This window comes from Gekko japonicus, unplaced genomic scaffold, assembly GCF_001447785.1.
Source record: "Gekko japonicus isolate JY-2015 unplaced genomic scaffold, Gekko_japonicus_V1.1 scaffold1947, whole genome shotgun sequence".
Taxonomy (NCBI): domain Eukaryota; kingdom Metazoa; phylum Chordata; class Lepidosauria; order Squamata; family Gekkonidae; genus Gekko; species Gekko japonicus.
Window position 1 is genome coordinate 85,278 of NW_015159772.1, and position 23,956 is coordinate 109,233.

General features: G+C 48.1%; 1 protein-coding gene across 1 annotated transcript; it reads right to left on the reverse strand.

The window, feature by feature from the left end:
* Positions 1-464: 464 nt before the first annotated feature.
* Positions 465-22,457, reverse strand: AMOTL2 (angiomotin like 2). Its single transcript, XM_015406682.1, has 10 exons — positions 22,234-22,457; positions 17,941-18,789; positions 13,362-13,626; positions 9,983-10,127; positions 8,211-8,303; positions 6,505-6,785; positions 5,330-5,622; positions 4,816-5,015; positions 3,707-3,880; positions 465-2,530 (listed from the first exon to the last, which is right to left on the reverse strand). The coding sequence occupies exons 2-10, from the start codon at positions 18,696-18,698 to the stop codon at positions 2,472-2,474; spliced, it is 2,268 nt and encodes a 755-aa protein (XP_015262168.1). The 5' UTR covers positions 18,699-18,789; positions 22,234-22,457; the 3' UTR covers positions 465-2,471.
* Positions 22,458-23,956: the final 1,499 nt, after the last annotated feature.

Here is a 23,956-nt window from a genome sequence, read left to right on the forward strand (position 1 = left end):
GGAGAAAGAGCCAGTATCTTCTTAAGTGGGGCTGCAAAGGCATTTAATGAGGGAAGCTATCCAGCTGCCCAGACAACAACAGGGAACCCAGTGCAAGGGGCTTCAGTTTTGGCATAATGTGAGCTCAGTTTCCCATTTCACAGTTTGCCAGATTTGTTTTCTGGCAAGGCTCCTATGAATTTAAATGAGGGATGGAAAATAAAAATTCAGCATGGAACACTTCCTGGTATGTACATGAAGTAGCCTTCTGCTTGCCGCACAACCCTTATTTAAGGCGCAGGAAATACCCATTCCTGACAACCTGCATGGGGGACTGTCTCCCTCTTACCTCCCACACCATGACTGTCACTGACATATGTAATGCAATACGAAGAACACATTAGACTTGTTAGACAACATTAATTTTTTTATTAAAATATTGTTATACCAAGTGGAATGCTACAGCAATCTCGGTATAAGGCGGCATAATAAAACAGCCAGGTTTACATTTAAATACTTAAGATAACTTAAAACGCACCAAAAAAACAAAAACACCCCTCATTGTCTTTGGCAGAAAAAAAAAGTTCACAGCACAAAAATAGTTTAAAAGGAATACCAATATTAATACGAAATATATTAAGATGTGTTTCTTTCTCTCTCTCTTTCATAACTTTTTGCTTTGTTTTTCACTTTGTAAACAATGCACGACTGAACACCTTTTTTTCATGGAGGGGGATCTTTTTTTTTTTTATGCAGTTGTCCAGCAAATGCATGTGTTGAACCTCAGAGACGGGGAGCAAGAAGGGGTGCAGGAAAGTGTGTGGAAGCAGAAGCTCCTGGGTTTGGTGGAAAGAGAAATGCATTAACATCCACGTTTAGCTACTGTCAGAAGCCAGCTGCCAGTAGAGTGGAGAAGGCTCTTGCATGATCCTGACTTGCACATTCTGGAGTGGATCCAGAGAAAGAAAAAAGAGGTGTTTGTGTGTGGAATCAATACTTTCCCAGAAATAAAAAGACATAGTTGTGGTAGAAAGTTATTTTTGCATTTCCGTATTCACTCACATCATTCCCATAAATGCCCTTTATTTATTTAGCAAAAGACTAGCTGCAGGCCAGATTCCCCGCTTCACAAACATATCAACTCAACACAAACCCCCGCACACATACCGCACCATCCTTCTCCCACTCTCTTGGAGTAAGTCCCGATTTACTTCTAAAGCACTGCTTCTCTGAATAATCACTATGCCCATCTGTAAGAGCCCAACCATGACCTTGACTTGGGCTAGATGGTATTTTCTGCTGAGGGAATGTCCCCAGGATTATGCCAGCTGGGGATCAGGGCCATTCATCCCAATGCAGCTGTGCTGATCCACGCCACATGGGGATGTATCCAGTTTAAAGAAACAGCTTGGAAACTGCAACAGAAACACTTGGCTCGTGGCTGCTAGTCAAACAAAGAGCAGGGGAATTCCAGTCTGAAGCATCATGGGAAATTGCTTCAAAGGAAATGGAATCTGAAGGACTCTGAAGGCGGATATTTAACTCTGGACAAACAGGATATGAAATGGAGGAAAAGAAAAAAGAAACACTAAAAGAAATATGAAAACAAGACAATGGAGGGGGGGAGCTTGATGGGGACCAAACAGACAAACGAGGCAGACCCCCCCACTGCAAGCAGCAGGAAGAAACAAGGAAAGCCAAAACAGAGGGACTGTGGCTGAGTGAAATGTTGATTACTATCGGGCTTGTTACAGAAGAAAAGATATTTACAATAAAATGGGACCCATCTCTGATCCTCTGCCTCAGTACCTATGACAGGTCAGATGCTACCCTCCAGCCAAAAAGTAGCCAGTTGCTTGCAGTCCCCTGTATCCACAGCAGTCCCCCTGCTTGGGAGGTGAGAGGTGGGACAAGGGGGGAGGCACAGGGTGCAGGGAATTAATTCTAGCCACACCAGCACCAGACAAATACTCTTTGCTTAAGACAGCTTACACTTCAGGTCCAGGTACCTGCCAGGGACCCAGTGAATCAGGCATACCGTGCCTCTTTTGGTGCCCAATCCCAGCTTGCCACCCTCTATGGGGCTACATCCAGGCAGCACCAGAGTCCCACTCAGCTTCCCAGTTTTCCTTCCCAGATGTCAGGAAAGCCAGTGGCAAGGAAAGCATGGCGCAACCGCTTCCGTGCAAGCACCAGACTTGACATACTGAATGTCTGCTGTTGCTCAGTCCATTGGAAGAGGAGAGAAACCTTTCCGGATAGCTCAAAACACAAACGGAAGCCTGCTGCTGCTGTAGCGCTGCAATCCGAAATGTGACAGTCAACCTGCTTGGTATTCTCTACCAGCTCCCCTTGCAAAGTCTCTGTCTAGCCTCTGCAGATCATCTGACTCGCCAAAGGGTTCTCCAGCCTGTGTGCTTTCGGTCAGTCACTGTCCTTGGATAAGGCAGGGTGGCCAGGTCTGGTCACGTGCACGGAGGAATCTCTGTTCCTCAGATGAGAATCTCCACCATATCAGACAGGTCCAGAGTTTTAGCAGCTGGCAAAGTCTCTGAAAGGAAAGCAGCTGACTGTTAACTATAAATATTTTGAGAAAGAGTTCAAAGCTGCCTCTTGGCACAAGGATGATGCAAATGATCAATGACCCTCACGGTCTTTGCAGCAGAACATTTATCCTAATGTTAAGCACCAAAATTAAAAACAGGAAGGAGTTTTCTTGCCATGTATTAGAAAATAACTTTGCAATCAAACAACCTTCCTTTTGAGAAATCTTCATGGGATAGCACCAAAACTTAAGTCCGCTTTTACCACTACATCTATAACCAAATATGTGGTGCCTTGACACAGGCCCCCTGTTATTAACTCAAACCACACGTGGTTGAATTCCGCTCCCAGCATAAATTCTAAGTTGAGCCCTCTGGGCTGTCTTTGTAAGCTTGTCCCAATCATTGTGCTAGTCCTTTTGTGCTTTAGGGTCTGGCAAAAGCCTAGGGTTGCCAACAGGCCTAGAGAAAAGGCATAATGGGATGTTAAGTATCAGGCAGTGCTATTTACCTCTGTACCATGAAAAGTTTTCCACTATTCATTTCAATACAATAAGCCTCTTTTAAAAGGAAGGGATGCTTTTCTCCAGATCTGCTGACAACCCTAGTTGAGCCCCCAAAGCAAAGTACGAAGCAAATACTATCATCAGAGAGGGTGAGGGGAACAGAAGGCAGTGCCTCACACCACCTTTGGACTTGAATCACTTCTCAGAGCTTCAGCTCTTCTCCAAGATATTTAGGCTGTGAAACACTGGGAACATCTGGGCTTTATTGTGAAATGAGGTAGCCATGAAAACCACGAGGGAATGTAGGGAGCTTCAAGGTACATAGCCCTTTCACACAAGCCATTGTTTAATCTCTCTCCTTCCCTCTCTGTCTTCCTTCCCCCTCCTCCCCCAGTGCTCTTTTTCCTCAGCCCCACCTGCTCCTCGCGGATAAGTCTGCTCTGCATCACACGAAACTCATGATTAGTCACTATGGCAGGAATCTCAGCCCTGGCATTTAGCCTGCACAAGGCAGCTCAATGTTCAACCTCCTAGTTATGTGAACCTTGTCAGGCATCCCTGGTAGGAGATGTCGGTTCACTGGGTTTATAGCTATTAGCCAAGTCTGTGAGAGAAGGTCAGGGGCTGGGCTAGTTCCACTGCCACTCTCTGTGGGTTAGACCAACAGGTGTCTCTTACCTAATGAATCTGCCGGACCACTGCTGCTTTCTGGGTGGGGCTCAAGATCTTCACACTGAGGGGTCTCGGACAAGCCTTCCGTCTGCGTACTCCCGTCTTTGCTGCCATGTTTGGTGTGGGAGGGAAGAGGGCTCCAAGCTGCTGGGCTGGCAGCTTCTGCTGAGGCCTTCGGGGCTAAAGGAAGGAGAAAGGGAACCCGGTTTGATCATCAACTTCAGATAACTCGGGATAGGCTTGCAGGGCTGGATGAAGAGGGGGAAATATTTACAGCCATGTGGTAATGCTCTCCCTGACCCCGAGTGCTGGCAAGAAAAGAAGACACAGCCCACTCCCTAAACAGATATCTAACCAGTCTGTAATTATAGCCCACGTAGGAAGAAATTCCACAGATGGACTGTGGGGCTTTGGGTTAAAAAGTCAGTTTTTTAGTTAATTATGACGCTCGGTCCCTCCTCCTTCTTTATTGTTTATTCTTCCTTCCTTTCATAGATGGGGGTGACTCTAGTTTGTTATGAAATTCAAATCAGGCAGCTGTGGTTTACAGCAAATGCAGCTCATCTCCAAACCATAATTTGCAGTAGTAACACTACTTTCCAAATTCGGACATCATGTCTATTTTTTCCCCTTGCCTTTCCTCCAAGTCACTCAGTGTATGTTGTTCTCCTTCCCCGTTTTATATTCACAAGGACCCTCAGAGGAAATTTAGGCTGAATGTGTGACGGGGCCAAGGGGGCCAAGGTCACCCAGCAAGTTTCGTGTCAAAGTGAGAATATGAACACAGATCTCCTAGATCCTTGTCCCAAAATAGAACAACTACACAACACTGGCCGTCCTAGCAACCTATGGTTCCTCATGTCAAACTATGATTATCCCAGGATATAGAAGGGAAGCAGAATTCATGCACGAGAGGAGTAGAGTGAGGGAGAGAAGGAAATCCAGATATAGCCAGAGATTTTTCCTCACAGCGTGATTGCAAGTGGAAGCAACATAATAGAGATATCATATGAAATACAACCACAGTCAAATGGAAGCTTAAGAGGAAAGGCAACGCATACATTCCAGCTACAGAATTCCTCCCTTTTTCCTCCACCAAGCAAAGCCTTTCTTACCTGCATTCCCTCGGGAGCCACCTTCACTGCCAGCCATGCCTGGCCAGAACTGGGTCCCAGAGGCTGCAAATATGGATGGCACAGATTTGGCAGGTCGCAGAGAGCCCTGAAGAGCCTTGCTAGGGTCCTTGCGAGAGCGCTGCTGCAAGACTTTGATGACTGCATCCTTCTCCAGTATTTGGGCATGCAGTGTTTTTAACCTGGGACATAAAGAAGGGAAGACTGTTATAAAAAGCAGCACCTGCGTGTCCCAGAGAAAGCTCCTCTGGAAGCATCCTCTAGGTTCCCCCCCCCCCCACAGCTGTTAAATGGCACCCTAAAGCACATTACTGAAGAGGGCAATCATCACCCTTTCCTTCCTGCTGCTTTGACATTAGTGCTAAAGGATTCATCAGACTCAGATCACAAGATTTCCCTTGGCGTGCTTTGGAGGCGGCCCAACAATCTAGCTGGATTCTTTCCTTTGTGTTGGGGACAGGCCACTGGACAATAAACCTCTATTAAAAGGACAAACCTGTTCTCCATCTCCTGGTGCTTGTGATTGGCCAGCAAGAGGTCCTCGTCAAAGCTGCTGTTGGGGGAATGGTGCGGGGAGTGGTTGATGATGGTGGTATCACGTTGTGCAGCAGCAGTGGCAGCAGCATCCATGGCGAACTGCCGCATGGTGCACTCTTCTAGGTACTTCTGTTCCCACTTAGTCATATCAGCCTCTAGGGCTAGAATCTTCTCTTCCTTCTCTCTCAGCTGTTCAGACAGTAAATGGGCATTCTGCTCAGAAGATCCTCCACTTGGTGCTACCATCTGTCTCTGGATTGGCAAACAGACACAAAAACCCATTATGATGGTGCATTCGATGCCTGAAACACCCTATTCATCAGTTAAGCACAGTGGACCTGGGGATCCTGAACCAAACTACTGAGGAATTTGAGCAATTCTGATTTGGAAGGAGCTTGTATCAGTTATGCATACTGGTTTTTTTCAATAGGCTTTTTCTTCTTCTAATGGAGTAATGTTCAACACATGCCCCACATTTGCCATCCAAAGTGGAGGGAATTCAGCCTGTCTTACAATCAGATCACCCTTGGATGCTGGCATATCTCAGCTTAGGAAGAAGCTGCAATTGTAAAAGCTCTTTGGAATAGCTCTGTTTCATAATTGTGCCAGAACCCCAGGACAGTAGATGCACTGGGCAAAGAAGTACTTTTGTCTGTCCTGAACTCCTGCAGTCCCATTATAATTGGATAAGCTCCAGCTCTAGTGTAGGCTGCTGGAGAGAACAGATTCGGAGGTTCCAAAATTAGGCTTGGATCCAGGGGAGCAGAAGGATTTCCACCTGCGAGGCACAGCTTTCTCCCTCCCCCCCTCCAGCTCTGCAGCCCAAAATGTAATTCCAAGGAAAGCATTAGGAGGGCATTTGGGGGCTGCAGCAAGAAAGTTGTGGCCAGCAGCCAAAAATCCTTGTCCATGGAAACACTCCACTGGATCCAAGCGTTATTCTGGGTATGAGTTGCCAGTCTAATGTTTTATAGCCATTTTCCTTTCAATTCGAGCAATGTGAGATTGCTGAGCCACTCAGAAGGATATGGGACCATATTTCACCTGAAGCTAGCTGTCCCAGATGCCCTCCAAGTTTTTAAGCGCACTGTTGTTTGTCCCACTCCTTTGGCAGTCGCCTGGCCTTCCTCTCACCTGCTGAGCCCGCAGCATCTTCAGCTCCTGCTCCAGGCGAGTGCGTAGGCGCAGTTCCAGCTGCTCCCGCTTCTCACAGGCTGCCTGGAGCTGCCCCAGTGCCTGCTGCAGCCTCTCCACTTTCTCCACATAGGCCCGCTTCTTCCGCAGCTCATCCTCCATTTTGGCAGCTCGGGTCTGGGCATTGCTCAGAGCCTGTTCCAAGAGCTCCGCCCGCCGGCGTTGGTCTTCGCTGGCACTACGCAAGATTGCAACCTCCTGTTCCTTTTCTTGCTGGTATTCTGCAGGAAACACCAAGAGGCCAAGTCATTAATACAACTGGGAAAGGTCCACGTACAGTCCCCCTCCCCCGCCAGGCAGGAGACAAACCCTGGAACCCCCCCTTGGTATCCACAGAAAGACCTTCTGACTGCTTCCACCACAAGCTAAACCAGCCATTCCCCAAGTCAATAGAACAGAAATGGGTGTTGCCTGCATTCTTCACTGCCGCTGACTGTTCTCTGTTCTTATTCCATGGTGGGGTCATACTGAGTTGGTGACCAGAGAACTGAGAACCACAGGAAACGGAAAAGAATGCAGATTTGTGCCAGAGTGCTTTGTTCTTATGACCTTAGCTACTGATTCCCAGGTTTGGGCATTTAGAATGGAAGCACAAAGGTGGCAACATGTGTGTCAGCACAATGAGAGTCAGGAAGAACCCATGAAAAATGGTTGAATGGCCAGAGCAGCTCTACCAGTTTTTTTTCAACCTGTTTATACATGTCTCAAATGGCTACACACTACCTCCTGCTTGCCAGTTTCAAAACCAGAAGAACATCACCGCACTGACAGAGCTCTGAAAGTTTCACCCATAGGTCAGAGGAAACCTCCCAAAATATTTAACCTGTTCCCATGAACACTCAAGCAGTAAGGAGTGGGAATGGGCTAGAGAGCTTTGGGGGGGGGGTTAGCGCCTTTCTTCACTCCCCCCCCCAAACACTGGTCCTCCTATCCCAACTGATCATGTGAAAAAGCTGTTTGGTAAAGCAAAGGGGGGGGGGGGAATCTCATCCATGTGGTGCAGTTCTGTCATAATTTCCTTCAAGTGGCTCTAAGGATCAGTCTATAACAATGTGGCTGTGAGAGGACCCTATCCTTTCATTCACAGCTGCTGTATTGACCAGACCAGGAAGAAAGGTATTCTTTGGGGAGGGTGTAGGAGTGATCTTTGTGAAAGAGTAAAGGCAGTTTCTTGCTTTGGACACTGAAAGATAACCGCTGTTGCCTTTCCTCCCAGTTCCCACCCATCTCCCAGGCCAAAGCTTATCCCTTGGCAACCATTTCTCCTTTTTCAAAATTCCAGAACAATAGCAAATCAGAGACAACAACTTGGGCTTATGACTGAAACAGAGGGAGTGTAGCCTCTGTGCTGGAACAGCTGGAACAGCCACTGGAATGCAAAGAATCCAGGTCACACTGATGGCTCAGTGATTAATGGCTCTACTCTAAGTGCCAAGAACAGCTTAGTGCTCTCTGGGGAATGGCAAAAAGCTTCCAAGAGAGGATCCGCCTCCTCTTCCATCTTAAAGGGGCCAGCAGCTTCCCTCCCAGTCCAGCCCAGCCAGGTAGCAAAAAGTGTCTGAGAAGAGAACTAGCTAGATTTGAAAGCACAGTCCAGCTGGCTTGAACTACAGTTACACAGTGGCAGAAACATTGAGAAAACTTACTTTGCACAAGAAGTTTTGCCATAGTCCCTTGGTTAGCTTCTTGGTTTTCCTGTGCCCTGCTGGCCAGCTGCTTGTTTGCCGATTCCAAACGCTCTATGGCAAATGGAAAGAAAAAGAATGAGGATTGGCCTGTAAACTCATACAAATGTACCTGAACTACTAGGAGGCAGTGGATATTGACTTTCACTTGCCAGAGATGGCTGAGATACCATTACAGAGAGTCAGGAAAGGAGGCCTTCCAATGAAGACTGCTGGATGGAAAAGAAAAACCTTTGCTTCTGATCTATTGAAGGAAGGCGCACCAAGACTTTTTTCTTGCTTCAGAGCATCACACTCTCTCGTTTTGTTTTGCTATTAATTTTTTTCTTGCTACAATGCCCAGGTCTAGAAACTTAGCTTTTAGTAAACTGGAGAAATGGCTTTCAGGATCTTGCCAAACAAATGGTGCAGAGTTATACCCTTCTCAGTTCTTTGAAGTCAACTCCTGCCAAGACTGATTGTGTGAAAAAGCTGTCTTTGGTCCCTGCCACACGGCTAGGGTTGCCAAATCCAAAAATGCGGTCGTCGGGGGAGCGTCCTGCTTCTCCGGGAGTTGGTGTGGGACGTGCGCGCGCGCGCCGCGGAGCGTCACCGGAAGTGACGTCGCACGCTGGGGGCGGGGCCACGCCATTTGAGGGGAAAACAAAGAGTTTTCCCCTCAAATGGCGTGGCCCCGCCCCCAGCGTGCGACGTCACTTCCGGTGACGCGCACGCCGGGGAGGGGTTTCCCCCGGGCCCCGATTCCCCGGCGTCAGGAAACGGAGCCTCCGGGGCGGGGTATTTCCGCCCTACCGGGGGAGTTGGCAACCCTACACACGGCAGGGAAAAGGACGCTCAAACTGCGGCTAATTTGAGCAGCAGCAAAGTTGAGACAGCGCGGCGGGATCTCACGGATCCCCCAAGCCGCGGCGCCGTCGCTCCCCGGCACGATCAGATGCCGGGGAGAAAGCGACGGTGGGGAGGGGAGCCTGGCGAACTGCGCATGCTCACACATGCGCAGTTTGGCCAGGAGCTGGGGATGCGCCGGCAATCCCACGGTCAGTGTTGCTGCGACCCTTCGAAAAGAACCACCTCGGTAGGTGGTTCTTTTTTGGTACGGAGCAGCGCTGGAAGGGCCGGATCAGGGACGGAGACGGTACGCTTCCCAGATGTTGCGGTGGGATCACGCCCGTTTGCTCCGCCCCCGTTCCGTCCCGCTCCCGGCCCAAAAGGCCTTGTATGGACAGGACCTTTATGAAGCAAAGGACTTGGGGGGGGGGGTGATCTTATCCATTTGATGTAATTCTTTCATAATTTCATAATAGCGTGTTTAGGGCTGTGTTGCAATTGCCTCTATACAAATGATCCTCCAAACATGGTTGAATAAGTCACAGACTTACGCGCTCCCCCCCCCCGTTTCCCTCCTCTGTTGCCTGTTTAGCGCTAATCCATTTGCCCTGATGTCTGAATCAGCAAACAATAGTTAGCGTTTGCCTTCCAAATCAGAAATCCACCTCAACAGGAGATGAAAGCAGTGTATGAGAGGGAAGGAAAGAGCATGCAAGTCTGTGGCAACCGATTATCTGAACTGAGCCCCTGGCTATGGATGTAGGCAGAGGAAGCAATCTGATTGCACCACTCGGCCCACTTGGCACCAGAAAAAGGCATGCCATATCAGTGGCAGCTGGAAGGTTTGACATCTCCTCTGGGTTGACATGAGGACTTGATGTCTGGGCTTAGCCATGCAACCTTACCTTTCAGATCCCTATTGAAGTCCTGCAACCTCCGTATCTCCCCATCCTTCTTGTTCCTCATGGCCTTCTCCAATGTCTCTCGTTTAGAAGATGCCTTCATTAGGTTTTCATAATCCTCTGAAATTCGCTGAATCTCAGTTTCCAACTAAAGGAGAGAACAACAAAAGACTTCAGTATGAGGAGACACCTGAATGCCCTCAGCAGATATTTAGCAGATTGCTTAAAAGTGACTGGTAATATGTGTGTACAAAGTGCTGTCAACTCACAGCTATCGTATGGTGACCCCAGCAAGGGGCTTTCATGGCAAGTGAGAAGCAAAGGTGGCTTGCCATTGCCTTCCTCGGCAGAGTCTTCCTTCGTGGTCTCCCTTCCATGTACAGACACAGCTTAGCTTCCAAAATCTGACAAGATCAGGCTTTACCACACTGCCTTCCCTCCCCAACTGGTAATATAGAACATTAGTAAGGCTCTCAATCTCCAGATCTCGGGTTTCAAAAAACAATTTGAAGTTTGTGGTCTGCTTTGGCCCACTAAATGCTGCTCATGGCGGGTCAAAAACTGGCAAAAAAATATGCCCGCTCCAAGCTGCTATTGGTGCAACATGCTCATATGGAAAACTGAACCGGGGTTTGCCATCACAGCTCCTATTTTTAGGTATTTTAGATTTTTGGGAGGTGGGTCTATACCTATAATGATGTACCTATTGATCGACTTTTTAAACAGGACATTTGGGGATTCTGGTTTAAAGGAGACAGAGAAACAACCTGTATAGAATTCCAACCATTTTAGTTAAATTGATTTAGCACACTTATAGGTAGATGTGATCTTCTTCTCTTCCACAAATACTTAGTTTCTTTTTAAATGCCCACAACTTTCCTTCTCAGGTAGGTACAACTAAACCCTAGCCAAAAGCAAGCTTCAGCTAAAGATTTTGTTAACATAACAGAATTCTACTCCAAGGGGATGGAAATCCCATTCTGATTTCCCAACTGGTCATACCTGGTTTCTGCCAGTTCACTGAACTATCCAGCCCACTGCTGAGAATGCAAGCCCAAGCCAACATTAAACAGGGCTTAGCATTTTCTTGACAGCAAACAGTAAAGATCATTGATCAAACCAGCAGAGAGGGTGGTTGGCTGCAGCCCCTTCCCTCTCTGCTTTCTGGCACTGGAAGGTGAGGGCTGCCAACTCTATGAACCCCCAACATGGCTCACAAAACCCAGAAAACAGACTTAAAAGCGAACATTTAAAACAAACAATTACATAATTTCTGCGTGTCTCTCAGCATTAGAACACATGACAATTGCTTGGAAATTCTGCAGCCTTTCCTCCCTCCTTGGCTCTTCCCTCCCTCTCCCATTCAGTCCCTGGAGACAGGGTCCTGACATCCAATTACATATTCCATTTTTACCCCTTTCCCTTGCAGGCTTGGCACGTTCTCTCTGCGTCCCCACCTCCGCAGTCCTGGCACGTGTCCCCCTACAGTCCCCAAATAACTCATTGGTTCAGGGTGAGTAGTCTTGCCCTTGGCTGAAGCTGAGCTAGATACAGGCCTCTCCTTGTGTGCCTTGTGTGCACAAAAGGCTTTCTGTCGCCTCAACAACTGCTTCAGCTCAAGACCTGTTGTGTACCGGGTGCTTGCGCTCCACAGCTGTTTAATGGGGGGGGAGGTATTAAAAAATTTAAGGAGATGCATTTTCATGACAGCTGTTTCTGAGAGACAAAGACAAAAGCTGGAGAATTTCAGGAAATCTTGCCAAAGACAAGACTGGGGCTGTGAGGAGCTTTGCGGAACTCTCTTCTCCCATAGGAGCATCATGACTACTCTCAGAGGCAATAGCTGCTTCATAATGGCCTTGAGAAGTACGTTATTCACAGCAAGGGGCTGCTGCACCCATAGGAGTTACTGCTCTCCTAACCAAAGACTGCAGACATGGGAAGATGACCTTAGGCAGTAAGCAATGTATCACCCGGCCATGGTTAGCCCAACCTTAGCTTCCCATTCTCTGCTGTAGGAACAAGCAGTTCTAACCAATGTGCAGGCCACTCAATGTGGCACTCATTCCATGACACAACTTGATTTACTCCCAGACCTTTTGGTCAACTGTCATCACTGTCCCAATCCTCCTTATTAAAGATGTGTACCACAGTGACCTCATGGAATGTGCACTTGGGGTGGCACCAATATAAAACTGAGCCACACAGCTCTTCAGTGAGGCTTACAAAACTCATCAGAAACTCAGAGAGTAATCCTAGGCAGAGTTACTCAAGTATGCCAGAGCATTTTGAGTTACCCATTTTGCTTAGGCCCGAGTAACTCTGCATAGGGCTGTATGATAAGATGGCTCCAGAATTTTTGACCTTAGAAGAGCATTCCTATGCCCTCAACAAGTGCAAGGCCACAGCTGCCCAACTCTTCCATGCCTCATAGCTATTAAAGACCCAGAAGCATCCCTCTGGTGTTCAGTCCAGTATCCTCCTAGGCCAAACTCTAGCAACCCCATTTTGGAACTCAAGTTAGTCAAAGGCAAGTTCCTTGCAATCTCATCTCCCTTCACACTGCCCAAGTTCATGAGTGTTGCTCAGGTACAATGAGCGTTATTATCGCTTTGAAGACTACAAAGGGGAGAACAAATGCACAGGCTGTAAGCAAAGCAGGTTCCCCGCAGTCACAATCTGCAACATGTACTGGTGTCTCCCTCTTTCATTCTCTGCCATTTTCCCTAAATCTTACAGCAGGGGTCCCCCAACCTTTTCAAGCCTGAGAGCACCTTTGGAATTCTGACACTCTGACAGTAACACATTGAAGATCTTTGAGCTCTGATAGCAGCTGTTGCCAAAGGACATCTAAAAAATCTCCACAGGCAATCATATGTCCGGTGGCCAATCAGAAGCCCTGCCGGCCCTGCCCACTTTTTCAAAAGCACTTGGCAGGTGCCAGGAAAGGTGTTGGCAGGTGTCTGGGGACCCCAGTCTTACAGGAAATAGCAGATTGGCTGTTATAGCCATACTGCAGAGTGGAGAGACTAGGAAAGCGTGAAGGAAGAAACCCCAAATTTAAGATAAATGCCCTTAATCCTTTAAACAAGCAGGAGAAGAAAGCCGAATCTGTCAAACTCTCCCACCAACTGGGCAGCTAAAAACCCTTCAAAGTCTTGCAGCCAGCCAGCCACAAAGCAACGGCAAGCCAGTGGCCTTACGGTATCCATTTCTGACATTAAATATGTATTTAAACTCTCTGGGTCTGTTAAGGAGTGATTGACAGGCTTTCAATTCCTTGCTTGTGGCAGCATCAGACTACATGTGGATATTGCATCTGTTGCATCTACTCTGGTCAAGTGGGCTCCTGAGAGAAGTCCAGCTCTGCCTGCTCCTTTACCTTCTGGATTCGGTTGGCTTTTTCACTGTAGTTTTCCAGTTCCCGCCGCAGGAGCTCATTCTCCCTCTGAAACTTCTCGTTCTCTCTCAGCAGCTTCTCGTTCTCCATCAACACAGCTTCCATTTGGGACAAGTGACTACTGGTAGAAGCTGCCTGGGCTGTCATCAGGGCCTCCACCCCAGCTGAAGTTAGTGATCCCAGAGGACTCTGGCACAGTGTGGCCTGCTGTGGCAGGAAAGCTTGGGCCATCTGAGCCTGCATCGCCCTAAAAAAAGGAGATGGGAAAGAATTAAAGACAGGCATTTTGTAGCAGGAAAACATCGGTACTGGTCTTCAGATGGGCTCATTTGTGACTCCAGTTCAGGTGCCTGGTGCAATCAAATGGATATCTTACATCACTTGGCCCCAAGGATTTTACACCTTCAATTTCTGTCCTCTAGCATTTCATGGACTTTTCAAATTGTATGCTTTTGAAACTTTTCAGAAAATCTTGAGGATCTGGAACTTTGGGAACAATTATAAAAAATTTTCAGACTGCTGGGTTCTATACTTTGATAAGTGACTTCCCACTTTAGATTAGAAACCAGGTCACTGAATTTGCTACGGAGACTCTTCATAATTATATACCAGAATAATAATATTTAACAGTTACACAGTATTTTAGTGTCCAAAGCACTTGGCATATATCAACTTGTTGCAATTGCTGCTGTATGGTTAAATAAGACAGAAGCCCAGTGGCATCTTAAAGACATCTTACTCTAGCACGAGAGCTTTTGTGAGACAGTGATCACTTCTTCAGATGAAGAGGAAATCATTTTCTACATGTTTATATAAGGAAAACTACAGAAGGGGAGGGGTGAAGGAAGGAACTGGGGACATAGAATGGCTTGGTGTGAATCCTGTCATAAATCTTTCAGGTGTGATTCTGCAACCTCTTTCTCATGGGGCGAGCTGGTATTATCACCTCCATGATGCAGATATTGGGGATAGGGGAGAGAGGGGCTATTGAGTCATGGCCAAGAGGTGATGAGCTAATTCTCTCACCTACTATGCTATACCAGCTCAGAAAAATCCTGGAATGTGTAAAAGATATTCTGAATATCTTCAGGTGGATTTTCAAGAAAGATGCAAACTCTTTTTCATAACAGAAGAATTCCATGGCAATAATTAGTATCATCAATTTGTCCAAAAAGCACTTCTCCTGGACCTAATCTTACTCACAAAGTGACTATCCCAAAAAGCCCCTCAGAATGAGCTGGAACAGCACTGAGTTAACCACAACAACTTGTGTAAATCCAGGGCATGTTATTTTTGTGTATTTTGTGTCCTTGCAATCCCTTTCTTCTCAAAGTCTTCATAAACACTTTGCACATATTTAAAGCTCAGAGGAGCATAAATGGTACCAAAAAAGATGCAACAAATACATCGCTTTGCCCAATGTTGAGCAAATTAGCCATTAGATGCACAAACAGATTGATCATAAAGTTTATTTCCACCTTAGAAGCATGTGGTGCTTTGTTTACATTCATTCATCATTCAGCAGGTTCCCTTCTAAAATTCTTGATTAGCTATTCTACGCCATACAGCTAAAATACACTATTGACATGACTTGTAACCCTGATCCTAAGAACATAAGAGATGCCAATGTTGGATCAGGCCAAAGGCCCATCCAGTCCAACACTCTGTATCACACAGTGGCCAGAAATACCAGTGCCATCAGGAGGTCCACCAGTGGGGCCAGGACATTGGAAGCCCCTCCACTGTTGACCCACCCAAGCACCAAGATGACAGAGCATCACTTGCCCCAGAGCCCCTATCTATACCTTGTGGCTAATAGCCACTGATGGACCTCTGCTCCATATGCTTATCTAATTCCCTTTTGAAGCTGTCCATGCTTGTAGCCACCACCACTTCCTGTGGCAGTGAATTCCAAGTGTTAATCTCTCTTTGGGTGAAGAAGTACTTCCTTTTATCCGTTCTAACCCGACCGCTCAGCAATTTCATTGAGTGCCCACAAGTTCTTGTATTGTGAGAAAGGGAGAAAAGTACCTCTTTCTCTCCTAATTTACTTGGGACCATGTCCATTGATGTCAATGGAACTCACTTCCAAGTGTATATACTAAGAATTATAACAGCCTCAGGGTTGGGTCCAGTCAGCTCAGCTTAAAAAGGAATGACCATTAAAAATGCTGTGCTAGGGATCATGGGACCTCCATGGACAATATTCAAGTGGGATGGAGGCTGTGGTAAGGAGAGAAAGTGGGAAGGACTGCGTGAAATTTGGCTGGATACAACCCTTAAGAGTATAATTCGAGACAGAGTTATACCCTTCTTAGTCCGCTGAAGTAAATAGGCTTAGAATGGTGTAACTCTATTTGGGTTTACATTGAAGAAGAGTTGGATTTATACCCCACCTACACTCGGGAGTCTCAGAGCAGCTTACAATCTCCTTCCCTTCCTCTCACTTCAACAGACATCTGTGAGGTAGGTGGGGCTGAGAGAGCTCTGAGAGAACTGCTCTAGAGAGAACAGCTCTGAGAGAACTGTGACTGACTCAAGGTCACCCAGCTGGCTGCATGTGGAGGAGGGAGGAATCAAACCCGGCTCTCCAGATTAGAGTCTGCTGCTCCTTAACCACTACACTAAACTGACAGTATGGTAAGTTCAAATGGACAAAGCAAGTTAAAAAAAAATGTGGATTTCACAAGAGGCATGAATGTGAATGTGGGTATTCACATTCTTGAAGTACAATCCACATGTGATAAGGGCAATTTAGCAATCAAAGGATAAAAATCTATTGTATGCAGAGCTCTTATTCATCAATCATTGTTAAAATGATTGCTAATAGTACACAAACTTCATCCTTAATGAGCGCTTGAAATTCCTAGAATTCAACATGGTTACCAGCATGGAGCCTTGAATGGGGAGGAACTTCCTGAAAAGACATGGCCTCATCTGACTGAGGTTTGTCTGTTACGAGACTTATTCAGAAATTCTTGTGAAGTGATCTGGTGGCAAACAAAAAGAAACGCACATTCCTGTCAGCATATAGCCCCCCACCCCTCCTTTTTGTTTCCCACAAAAGAATTTATTTCCTGACTCCAACATTATCTCTTCCTGTCAGCATTCACGAGGGTTTGCCTCACATCAAGATACCACAGTTCAGTTCCCTGCTCCCCCTCCCCCTCTAAATCTATTGCTTGCCAGTAAACTGCAGCACACAAAGGATGGCCATCCTGAAACTATTAAGCCACCTGTCAGGCTGCATCTGTCCTAAGCAAATAGCAAAGCCCTTTGTATGATTTCAAAACTGTCAGAAGAGCAGGAAGATCAAACACCTGACACAGTCCAAGATCAGCCCTGTTCGATCCCCATCCATTGTTATCTGCCCAGCTCCTAAGGAGATAAAATATTAATCAGGGGCTTAGCATTCTAAGGGCTCCGGCGGGTCACCTGAGTGCTTTCTCCTAAGCACTCATTGTCTGACTTTCTCCAGTCAGGAAAAGGACCTTTTGTATGTGACCACATGCAACATCTGCTGAGCAGAGCTCTGCTGCTGTCCTTTCCCTCTCCTGCGCGTTTGTTTCATATTTTACCTCACTATCACCATTTCCTCAAAAAGGCCACAATAAGAAGCAGGCTCAGAGTCCTCTCTCTGTTCGTGTGTCTGTCTTGTTTGGGTGAAAAGTGATGTCTTAACCAATGTTCCCTCTGAGCTGCGGAGTCTTGTGAGCAAAAATTCTACTTTGTGAGGTGCTGGCATTAAAGTTGTGAGCGAGCGATTTGACTACTGCATCCATTAGATTGCTCTGGAGCCCTCCTTCCTGAGCCAAGGCAAAAATGTGTGAGCTAGAGGCTAAAAGACTGTGAGCTAGCTCACACTAACTCAGCTTAGAGGGAACACTGGTCTTGACCCACTTCCTCTAAAGGAGCACCCCAGGGACTTGTTTCCTCTTCATGAGTTCTGCGAATAGATGGGCCTGGATGTCTATGGGGCAGCCACACCAGTCATCACAGAGGGTTTAATTCCATCAAACATTTCCATGCCACTCTTTGTTTTCTGGTTTACCTGGGACCAGAGAGAGTCTTCCTAGCTGAGATGCCCCTTCAGTTCACACAAGTGCTCCTTTGCCAAAGTGAAGTGATTTAAAATGGCCTCCATAAGTAAAAGCAACTCTGAAAAAAAGTGTTTGAACTGCTCTTTGTTGAGCCAAATCAGCACACAATATTTAGATTCACTGCGTCCAGATTCCATGGTCATTCATGACCAGAACCCACTTCCCATTTTTGAAAGGAGGAAGGTGATCTCTGATCAAAGAATTGTGACAAATTTGATTGAAGCAAAAGCTTCATCCAGTGGCTGGATCAAGTTTCAAGATCCTCAAAGTCCTTGAGAATTCCAATCAGTAATAAGATCTCCAGTTAGAAACCCATCCATGTGATAACTGAGTGCTTGCCTGAACACAGTTCATCACCCAAGCTGTTCTGCAGCCGTCCTTCTGATTCAATGCTGGCCAATACACCTTATAATCACGACAGAACCCCAACTAGGATATGTAACAGCAATAAAATGGCTCACCTGATGTCAGGATGTTGAAATCCTGGACCTTCTCTATAGTGGTGCCCGGTGTCTGTCAGGTAACTGCCTGCAACCTCCTGCGAGGGGATTATATAGGAGTATTCTGGAGGGGGACCACGGGGCTCCAGTTCCTCAGGGAGCTTGCCTCTGGAGACACAGAGCTGGTACTGCCTGGAAAGCTGTGGGTAGCTGTGAGAGGAGCTCATGTGGCTCTGCGTCTTGGCACCATTCCTCTCAAGAGACATCTGCATGAGCCGCTCACTGAGCGACCGCACGTGCCCGTGTTTCAGGTCCTTCAGCGATTCATCCTGGTGCTTGCCGCTGGCATCAGAGACACAGGCCCTCCGTTGCCCTCCCTCCGCACGTGCCCCAAAGACTGTGCCGGCTTGCTGTCCTCCTCCTCCTCCTCGTTGGGAGGCATAATACTGGGAATGAGCTTTGGCCTCCTCATAGGTGGGAAGCTCCTCTCCCTTGTGTGGAGGCTGGTAGAACCGATACATGTTGTTTTCCAGGTAAAGGTGGTCGCAGTGGTGCTCCTGGCCCTGGGGCTCCTGGCGTGTGGACTGCTGCACCATCTGGCTCTCTTCCTGGGTGAGACTCTCCAGGGAGGACCGTGGGCTGCCGCTGCTTCCACCTCCACGCAGTGCCTGCTGTTGTATCGCCAGGAGTGTTCGGTTCTCTGTGAGGTTGCCATACCTCAGTTGCTCCTGGATGAGGCGGTGAAGGACGGTCCCCGAGGAATCCTCTGCTGTCCTCATTCTCGACCAATAGATCGCCAACCAGGATTTTCCAAAGGCACGGGAAAGCAGGATCCCCGGGATCTAGCAGCCACTGTACAGCCAAAGGATCCTGAAAGAGAAGAGATCAGGAATCAGAACAGCCTGGCCAACGGAGTCAGCAAGCAGCCTTTCACTTTTTGGGGGGCACCCAGCAGCAGAAATCTTCATTCAGGAAACCTGGACTACATTTAGAAGCCACAGTTTCCACAGAGAGGTCACCTAAACTACATCACAGGGTGATTATGGCAATATAAAAGAGAGGACTGCCTGTACTTCCATGTTGAGCTCCTTGGAGGAACCATGAGATACAGTTGTGATAATGAACATCTAAGTTATTGCCTGGTCATATCTGTTGCAAGCTGCTCAGAGTTCTTGGAACTGGACAGGGAAGGAATGTGATAAGTAAATACATTGATGTGACTTGCACGGGTTTTACTTCCAAGTAAATATGCTTAAGACTACAACCTTACAGTGTATTTTACTCCGCTGATTTCAGTGGGATTTACTGTGCATAGTCACTATGCATAGGACCAGTGTTCCCTCTAAGCTGAGTTAGTGTGAGCCAGCTCAGGTTTTTTTAGCCTCCAGCTCACACATTTTTGTCTTTGCTCAGGAAGAAGGGCTCCAGAGCACACTAATTTATGCAGCAGCCAAATCGCTCGCTCACGACTTTAATGCCAGTAGCTCACAAAGCAGAAGTTTTGCTCCCAAGACTCCAACATATTAGAGGGAGCATTGCATAGGACTGCAACCTTTTTATCAGCCTTATTCTCACAACAGTCTTTGCAAAGTACACCACACACTTCAAAATGATATTTGGGATTGGCCACTGTCAGCCAATGAATTACGGAAAGGATTTAAACCTACATTTCCCAGGTCCTGGCCCAATGCTTTGCCCATCTGACCACAGTAGGAGTGAGAAAGAATCAATGACCTGAAATGGAACTGTCTGACAGTCCAGAAGATGCATGTGCATCCTCTCCCAATACTTTTATTCATTTAGTATGTTTTTATCTTGCCATTTCTCCATGGAGCGGATGTTGGTTTTATAAGAGGTCCTATCTCCTTTAGTCCTCAGGATGACAGGGATGGTCATTTGGACAATATACTAATTCAGCTGCTAGAAAGCCCTCCACACCCACTGGAGCGTCTTAATCTTTCAACAAAATGGAGTCAGAAGGAATGCTCCCTCTAAGGTGTGGAGTCTTGGGAGCAAAAATTCTATTTTGTGAGCTACTGGCATCAAAGTCATGAGTGAGCGATTTGGCTACTGCATAAATTAGTTTGCTCTGGAGCTGTCCTTCCTGAGCCAAGACAAAAATGTGTGAGCTGGAGGCTAAAAAACTGTGAGCTAGCACACACTAACTCAGCTTAGAGGGAACACTGGTCAGAAGTCCTTCTCTCAAAACTCATACATTTTATACTACCCCCACAATGGGGGGGGGAGGAACAGAACACAAAGATGATCTCTTGGTAAATTCTAGTTAAATGCACATTTCCCTTTTAAAAGAAGAAAACAAATCTCATAAAGAAGGCATTGTTGGTGCTCCAAACAGCCAGTAGTTGATTTCTACAATGAAAGTTTCCACAGCTGGAAACCAGGCCTGCCTTTAGTCCTGAAAATGTTGGCCTCTGATCCCATTTCTGAAGGGGCTGGCTCTGGTGAGGGAAAAGCATGCCAAACATGCCCAAAGTCACTTTTGGGTTTGCATGATACACACTGGCATGTTGAACAACACGGAGCATAAGAAGGGCAAAGTACACTCCAGTGGGGGGAGGGCATCTCTGGTGCCCTGTAGAGGATAAACAGGCCAGGTAACTTTGGCTGGGGGTCAATAGTAATGTGCATGTTTTGCATGCAAGAAGGTCCCAGACTCAGCACCCAGGATCTTCCATTAAAAGATCTTACACAGAAAATATTGAGAAAGGCAAAGCGCCTTCTTTGCTTGAGGTCTTGAAGATGCCCTGGTAGACACAGGAAACAATGCTGAGTCTACCTTATGGTCTGGCTCTGTGTAATGCATGTTCATATATGTTATCTGTGGGAGAGAGTGGCATCTTATAATATCACTGCAATGCTACGGAGCTAGAATCTTCTGCTGTAAAGGGTTTGGGGGCTAATGGCATGCAGTGGTTACACACTGAACACTACATTTTGCAGGTATATTACTCCGTTTTTTAAAAAGTGAGTTCCTTGTTATCAAATGATTCTATACAACTTTTCTACCTCTGAATTGCGCCAAAGTTTTCAGTTCAGTTCTTTTTAAAAGTGATGCGGTCGGTTTCCATAGAGAGGAAGCCTAAACCAAGCCTTCCAGCTTGAATGGCAGTAACACAACAGGCAGCTCACCATTGCCAACACCCATCACGGGCACTGCTGGATAGATCTGGGCAGACGGTCACTGCAGAGCTGCTACAGCTTGGATCTGCTTGCTTTTTGCCTGCCAGCAGCCATCCAAAGCAACAGCCCATCGGGAAATTTCCCCCAGAGTTAAACAGCCAGGCCACCCCTGTTGTGTGCCGCACTTTGCCACGTCCAAAGTTTGTTGCTCCTCCTTATCTTGGCGGCAAAGGGTCTTGTGCCGCCTTAAAGACTGTGGAATTTATTGTGGCACACGTCGGTTCTTAGTTTGGCTGGCACAGAATAACACCGCCGCCCCACTGGGGTTTATCTCAACAATGCTTTGCGATAAGTCAGCTCCCGCGAAGATCTCCCCGAGCAGAAGCAAGTGCTGGCACCCAGGACAGGATCCCCCACCACCACCCCCATGCCATGCGCGCACACACCCTCGCTAGCCTTTCAAATGTAATGGGGAGGGGGAAACCGATCGCCTGGAGCGCACTCAGCAGACTGCCATCTGCGCAGTATTTCGAGTCCCCCAGCCTGGCTGCTCGCTCTTTGTTTTCCAAATAGCTCTGCACTGACATCATAGGGGTTTGGATTGCAATTAACATTCCTTCGAAGTGAGAACGAGCGAGCTCGTGGCTCCGGAAAGCACAGGCCAGCGGGCAAGACAAAGCCGAGGCTGCAACTCGCGAGGGGGATCACCCCCAGCACCTGCAAACACCCCCCCCCGCTAATCTGAGAGCCCTCCCCTTCGCAAGACGGCGATACCCAAGAATCCCCCTTCCCAAGACCTGGAAACTTTTCCACCCGTACCTTGCAAGCCTCGGAGCAACTGCAGGCAGGGAAGGGAAGGCGATTCATGCGGGGAGAGAGGATGACACGGAAAGGAATTAGGGGGAGTCTCATCCCCCAGCCTCAATGCAGGCCGCAGGAGAGGGAAAATATGCGTGAAATCCTGCCCTATGTCCGCAAGACAAGACCGCCGGGCACAAAACGCCCCACCGCTTCCAGAAGGGATGCTGCCTTTGGAATATCCGGATCCACCGTCTGTATCGGACTAGACGCCACTGTGCTGGGCGCAAAAGAGAAGCGGCGCCCCCAGCACAACCCCGCATATGTCACAGGCCCTTCTGCTCTGCCTCCAGTCGCGAGTAGCGTCAAACTTACCAGACCATAGTCCCCCAAAGGGCTTCGCGGCGGCGGCGGCTAAAATCCCGGCAGCCTCACGCGGCTCCTCTCCGGCCTTTGGAACGCAGCGAAAAACGAGCTCTAAACCCCCAGCTAAGCCTGCGGGGCTCCTGGCTGCGGCGGCCCGGGTGCGTGTAGCCTTCGCCTCGCTGAGCGCCCGCCTTCACTCCTCTTGGAAGGAAGGCAACTGAGCGCAGCGCCTGCCTCCTCCAGCTGTAATGAGAGCCAGGAAGGCCGGGCTGCACAAGAGCCTGCTGCTATGCCAGGAATGCAAGAGTTTCAGGTCGTCCCCCCCCCCCCCCCGCCCTAAACGCGCAACACCAAAAAACCAACCGCTAACTACAAATAACCTCGCGGCTCCTCCTCCTCTTCCAGCGGCGATGAGTCCCATATCCCGGTAGGGGGCGCTCCGCTACGATGCACACGCCAGCCAGCTCCGCAAGCGAAGGACCGGCTTTTTAGTTTACTTCGGTGCGTAAAACCTATCGGAGGACCATTGCATAGAAAGATGCAGGAAGGCAAAGACTGGCGGGCAAGGCCCAAGGGTGTGTGTGTGGGGGGGAGGCAAATGGGTACCCTTTAACGGGGTTATGGAGCCAGGTTGCAAGGCCACTGCTACGATATTGTCCGTTTATGACATTTCAGAAATAAAATACCCCCCCCCCCCGTGATGGCTTATGCCAGGAGTCTATTACCCTAACTAATAGAGAAGTGTCAGCCAGTCACCTGATAGGATCAGGAAAGCCAGAAAACCAGGCCACCCACAGCCAAAGTAAGAGATTCTACATACTTGGGGAGCTCCCCAGATATGCAGCAAAAACATCTTTGTCAGTTGAACAAAAGGGGTTACCTTGAGCCACAAGGAAAAGCAGTGTTAGAATATCTTAAATGAATAAATAAACCCAATTGGCCTGGCAAAAGGAACTGGATACGATTTAGCAGGCACAAAACACTGAGAACAGCTTAACAGTTAAAGAGGAAAGGAGGGGAAAGAAGAGAAAGGTCCCGTTCACACGTGGCTATTTGGTCCGGGAGCGGGACAGTTCGGGGCCAGATCAAACCGGCGCGATCACACCACCACATCTGGGAAGCATCTTGCTTCCGTTGCCGAACTGTCCCTTTCCCGGGATAAGCCGCGCCAAACTAAACCACCTATCTAGGTGGTTGAAAGGGAAGCGGCGCGGCAACCGGGGCGTTTGATCGCCGGCGCTTCCTTGCGCCGGCTCAACCCCGGCCCGGATCCGAACTGCGCATGCCCGGACATGCGCAGTTCGGCCGGCTCCCGTTCGGGCCGTGTTTTCTCCCCAGCGTTTGATCGCGCCGGGGAGAAAAGGCGCCGCGGCCAGGGGATCCGTGGGATCCCACCGCGGCGCCTCAACGTTGGCGCGGCTTTTAAAAGCCGCGCCTTAAGAGGCTTTTCCCCTGCCGTGTGGCAGGGGCCAAAATTAGCCTGTTCTTGGGTTTATAGAAGGCTGGAGGGGGTGCAAGCACTGGTGACAGGATTTCCAAATAGTCCTCCTCCTTTCCTATGGTTGTTCATGCCAGCGGTGTAGACTTTCCAATTTCCCGGGGGGGGCTGGGGCTGGACCAGAGGCATTGCTTTGCTAGGAGCAAGGGTGGCTCCCGGGGGAGGCTGAGTATCTTCCTGAAAATTTCGGCGGGGGGGCACGCCCCCCCACCCCCACGAAGATTACGCCTATGG

Bases quoted from the DNA above. Each gene is read 5' to 3' on its own strand.
- AMOTL2 (XM_015406682.1), bottom strand. From the start codon at position 18,698: ATGAGGACAGCAGAGGATTCCTCGGGGACCGTCCTTCACCGCCTCATC. The intron at 8,304-9,982 runs GTAAGGTTGCAT...CATTTGCCATAG, and splicing joins CTTCAATAGGGATCTGAAAG to AGCGTTTGGAATCGGCAAAC. The intron at 6,786-8,210 runs GTAAGTTTTCTC...TGTTTCCTGCAG, and splicing joins GGCAAAACTTCTTGTGCAAA to AATACCAGCAAGAAAAGGAA.